Source organism: Aphanomyces astaci (genome assembly GCF_000520075.1).
Source record: "Aphanomyces astaci strain APO3 unplaced genomic scaffold supercont1.132, whole genome shotgun sequence".
NCBI classification, from domain to species: Eukaryota; Oomycota; class Saprolegniomycetes; order Saprolegniales; family Verrucalvaceae; genus Aphanomyces; species Aphanomyces astaci.
The window spans coordinates 52,343-58,018 of NW_009798395.1; the positions used below are offsets into that span (position 1 = coordinate 52,343).

At 43.1% G+C, this 5,676-nt stretch overlaps 1 protein-coding gene across 1 annotated transcript; it reads left to right on the top strand.

The window, feature by feature from the left end:
- Positions 1-1,132: 1,132 nt before the first annotated feature.
- On the top strand, positions 1,133-1,902 carry H257_18037 (hypothetical protein; the record flags this gene model as incomplete). The annotated part of the gene is made up of 2 exons (XM_009847046.1): positions 1,133-1,154; positions 1,598-1,902. The coding sequence occupies 2 exons, from the start codon at positions 1,133-1,135 to the stop codon at positions 1,900-1,902; spliced, it is 327 nt and encodes a 108-aa protein (XP_009845348.1).
- Between the last annotated feature and the right edge of the window lie 3,774 nt (positions 1,903-5,676).

Genomic DNA, 5,676 nt, shown 5'->3' on the forward strand with positions numbered 1-5,676 from the left:
GACCGCGTGCGAATGCGCTATCGGCCGCAACTGACCTACACCGCAAGAGTCATCACCGCAAGGCGTAAGTTATTGACTGCGGCATACATATCGTGCCAGGGCCGCCACAACTGCACCTCGACCTATGCCATCACCGACCCTGGAGGCCATGTTTATGCACCGATGTCGATATCCGGCCACTATAACCGGATACTGACTCCAGCAAATCCAGTACAAGTCCATCAAATCTGTGTGACTCTTACTGGAATACTACGTAGTATTTGCTGGTCAGCAAAGTACTGAACCGGATAATGGTGCGGTGCGAAAATATTTCAGTAAATTTTCAGTAAATCAGCACACAGATTTACTGATTGGCCAATTTACTGGGCGCGGTGGAGATGCTCTTATTCGGCCGAAAATATCCTTAAAAACAGAATAAATAATAATATGCCACTCCAACTACGGTACAGTAGTATATTTTGCGGGATATCGCAATATTCCCTGTCACTGTGCGTGTCTCTTGACACAAGCTTGTCCGTCATATGTGTAAACGCCAACGTCCAGACACTTTCCATGGGAAGGTGCCTGGATGGTGTCATGTGATAGTTGGTTTTGATGGTTGGTTGTCAATGTCCACAAGTCGTCCGCATGCACTATGTTCCATGATCCCCACCATCCAGCACGGACAATCCATGAAGGAGTTCTGGATGGGACGTCAAGGTTTCAGAGGATTGTCCGTGCTGGATAGCGTATGAGGCGGTCGTACAGGTTAGACGCACAAAACTTTCGAAGGTCCCGAGGTTCGTTCGGACGTCAGGACCAGATTTCCTCGGCTTTACCAAGAGGGACACAGCAAGCAAGGAGTAGATCCAATGCTAGGCAAAATGTAAAAGTGAAATATCTAAAAGCTAGCTAACTGTAAGGTCAAGCGACCACTGAGACCTCTTGGGAAGGACCGAATTCGAAGATAATCGACCCATCCAACCTTATACTACGTAGTACCTTTGTGATGGCAGCATCACGAGGTCATATAATACAATCGGTAGTACTAGGAGCTCTAGAAGGGGGCATGGACTATGATCGGCTACAAGAATGCACGAACCAATTGACGATATCTTGGTGGTATCTGTAGGCGTTCTGGATTATCCGTGCGATGGCGTGGTCCGACATTCGCGGTGCATGAGGATCGGGTGTCGGTCGTGGAAAGGTCCCTTGACGGCTTTTTGACGTGGGTATGAAGCTCATGCGACTGGTCATGGGTCCTTTCCACGATGATCCTCATGCATCGCCGATGTCTGGGCACGTCATCCATCCTACGCCCCCTATGGTCACCCGTTGATAATACAAACTAAAAATATACTACCTCTGTTTTCGAACTATTGCGAGCAGAAACAGTTGGGTAACTTCCAGATCTCGGATTGGCAGATAAATTAATGGAGCGTGTTCCTTGCGCTTTGACGCATCTACGAGTATTTTTATGTGAATTATATATTCAAATTTGGAGTCCAAGCGCCATGACAAAATCCAATACAAAAACCAAGTCAAATTTGACTGATGAGATGAGGGTTTCGCTTTAACCAAGTCAAATTTGACTGATGAGATGAGGGTTTCGCTGTAGACGTTTACCGCGACCTGATTGTGCGCAAAGTGCTGCCCGCGTTGAAGTCAAGTTGGCGCTGGCCAAGCGGCGTTGAAACGGGAACAGTGTTCTTGCAACAAGACAATGCGCGTCCGCACATTGCACCAGAAGACCCAGCGTTTGTCAGTGCAGCGTCAGATGGAGGTTGGGACATTCAGATGCGAAACCAACCACCACAATCGCCTGACCTAAATGTTCTCGACCTAGGCTTCTTTAACTCTATTCAGGCACTTCAGCAATCCCTCGAGTGTCAGACGATGGGGGAGTTGATTGTTTTGCTGTGAAAGATTCGTTTGAGTTTCGGGGTTTCGTGTCGCCCATGACACTGGACAAAACCTTTTTGACATTACGACGTGTCATGAATGTTGTTATTGCATGCGATGGTGACAATAGATATAAAATTCCTCGTAGCAAAGAGACTCAAGAGGACGAGTTAGTGTTAGGCATGATGAACTTGAGACTTGAGGAAGAAGAAAGGTTAGAAGAGGTGGCAGTTCTGTTGAGCAACCTGACTGTCATTTCAGACCTCAGGTCAGACGATGAAATTAATTAAATTTAGATTCTGTACACTTGATTTTACAATGTGGTTGAATTTCCGCTCGCAATAGTTCGAAAACAGAGGTAGTAAGAAGTAGAAATATAGTGGAAAGCAACATCTATCAGTTCGCGAGACAATTGACAGTGTGAACTGTTGTTTTGCTACTCGTATATCTCACGCAAATGAAACTCAAATTTGGATTAAGAATATACCCAGCACATGAAATTTCGGTTGGCTCAATAGTGTAACAATTTAATCCCATGAGAACGAATAGCTTTCGAAATGAAGTGCGGATACTTCGTGAGTATAGATAGGTACTACTGTACTACTATGTACTACTAGTACAGTACTAGTACTACGTAGCAACTCTAAACAAATTGTAAGCTTACTAACGTTATTAACCCGCTCGGATGGGAAGCAAATCCGAGCGGGTTAATACTATTATATGTACTACTAGTACAGTACTAGTACTACGAAGCAACTCTAAACAAATTGTACTACTGTACTATACCTGTTGTTTGCGACAATACTGTATGTACTGTTCATGCTTCAACGTGGTGGCGACCATCCCACTTCATACTACTACAGTACTTAGTACAGTGTTATTAATAGTACTTCGTAGTCAACATTCTGTGCCTCCACATTGAACTTAATGGGCTGCTCTAAGTCATATGGTGCATTTAGTACATGTTTGTCATCGCACATTCAATTCCCTCATTAAAACTGTTCCACTGTTGTTTTGACCCGAATTTCAATGAGTGTTTCTATGGAACTTTGTATGGTCAGATCACCTCACCTCTTACTAGAGATTAAGTGCGTCTCAGTGGTTAGCGATAGCTAACCATTCAGCATCGTATGTACTCACCGGGGGTAGTCTGTATACGTATAGTACATGCTTCAATGTGGTGGCGACCATCCACTTCGTAGTCAACATTCTGTGCCTACTCATTGAACTTCATGGTCAAGTATACTTAAGAATGATCTTGCTTATTAAGTATACATATACTTTGATAGATAATTATTTGGGTATTTCCCAGGATCGTCCAGCCACGGCCAAAATCTATCATGATCCACCAAGTTGAATTTTTTGGATCACAAAAGTCCAAATTTCGGCTGAATGGACAATATAACAATTTGGGAACATCAAAGCGTAAAAATTCAATTATAACGGCATATTCTTTTGTAATTGTCACAAATTCACTACCAATACATTAGTGAAGGATTCTGAATACCGGTACAGTAATTTAGCGATGGGTACTACTTACGAATGGAGAGCAGCGGAGGGTGAACTTCTTGGGGGTGCGGAGCTTCGGGACCTTGTTCCAGCGTAATGAACAAGCCGTGCGATTCGCTTCCACATAATTTTATGCCAAACATATGATGTTCGGGTACGGTTATCCCGCCCAGCGAGGCGACACATCATGACACCCTCATTGCTTTGTCCTATTGTCCGCGCTGCCAGCCTATACAACAAGTGACGTCTGAGCAAGGGTAGCGATGTGGTTCCACTCTATCAATGAGTATGCGTCTTATTGTCCTTCGCATGCAAATTTGGACTGTTCAGTCCAAAAGTGAAACCGTTTTTGAATAAGCTTGGCAATCAATAATATACATGTATCTTGTATGCACAATAGTTTAGTGAGTTCAATCTGCAACGGATGGGTTTAGAAAACGCATTGATTGGCTGAACCATTCAGAAATCTTGTGAGGGGGGGGTGAATGGATTTTGATTGGCTAGTTCACTCTCAAATCGATTTGCCAAGTCTATTCGATTCTGCTGGCAATTCGAATTACGAACTGACTTGAAATATAATGAGCGAATGCATAGTAAGTTACACGGATCTTGAAACTACTGCAACCTTGGATAACGACTGCTGGGACGCATACCTCGAAACTCCTGCAACCTTTACTCGTGGTTGGTCCATGCCTCCGTTTTGGTGGCGGCACGGTCTGGTATCGGCTGTGGAAATTCTGGAATGGCAATGGAAAATAGGTCATTGGTTATATTTTTAGCCAATGAAAACTACTTGGACGAATTGGAATAAAATTATTTCCAAAAAGTTCAACTTGGACGATCATGATAAATTTTGGCCGTGGTTGGACGGTCCTGGGAAATACCTAATTATTTCGAGTGTTTTGTCATCATTTACACCAGGCTGTTCGTGGGTCTTTCTGTGTCAGATCCTTCATGTTTGCCAGGCTTTGCATAGGAACTAAATTTTCATCGTAGGCTACTTAGAGTATCCCCGCCGGCTGATGTAGATATGTAAAAATCTCCAAAGAACATCACTACATCAGCAAAATTTACATTTTTCAGACCCACACCGGTTGCCAATAAATTTTACATCATGATGTAAACGCTCCATAAACATAGATTTCTCAACAGATCTGTTGGGTCGTTTACAGTTCTATGCGATTGAGGTCCCAATGGACTTCTTCAACTACGTATGACATCCCGATGTCCTCGACCACGCCCGCAGCATGAATATAAATCTTACAGACAATAGAATGTATGCCTACCCTGCCGCTCTAAATTATCGACTGGAAAGAGCTCCAAAACCTCAATCGCCAGCGGGCGCTCTACGCGAGTTTGCTCCATCCGACCGTCAACCGGTGTGGATTGGCTGTGGAGTGATGTACTACTGTTACATCACGCACCCAATAAACGGGTCTTTTGAGCTCTATGTTTACATAAACAAATACTACTGGTAGTACGTAGTACTGTACTCCGGAGTACTAGTAGTCTTACACCTGATGTTTGCGAAACACTGTGTGTACGAGTAAACAAATACTAGTCCTGTGCTATACCTGATGTTTGCGACTATACTGTGTGTACATGCTTTACTGTTAATGTGGTGGCGACCATCCCACTTGTCAACATTATGTGCCTACACATTGGACTTCAAGGCTGCTCTTAAGCCATATGGTGAATTTGGTATATATCGAACATTCCATCAGAATCTTGGTGCGCCTTACTTACTATTGATATTCATTCCTTTAATAATTTAACTGTAAACGATTTGGAGCATTCCATAAGCTTAACCTGCTACGATGGGTTGGACGGGAAGTTTACCAAATGAGAGATACTCTCATTTTTAGTATAGCCAATCATACATGAGTAAATTCGTAGGCTTAAGCCAATGGCATTGTACTGTACAATTTCATATACCGCGCTTTACTGGATTTATATTGGCCCCTGCAAATGAGAAAATCTCTCATTTGCAGATTGGGGAATAAGAATAGTGATTCTAAGTATTTGATTAGTCCTATCTTGAAGCTAGGGATGAGAAAATCTCTCATTTGCAGAATTGCATACTTTAACAAGATCATGCTTAAGTTTACTTGACCTAAGCTTTTGCTCCAGGTTAACAATTTCATCACGTTGCCATGCATATTATATACAGATAGTACATACAACAGCTGACATGATACATATTTCCCAGCGTGTTGCGCAAGGCAAGTCACACCCAGCTCGAGAGTCACTAGTCTCATTTTGCAATTTCCATTGACCAACAACATC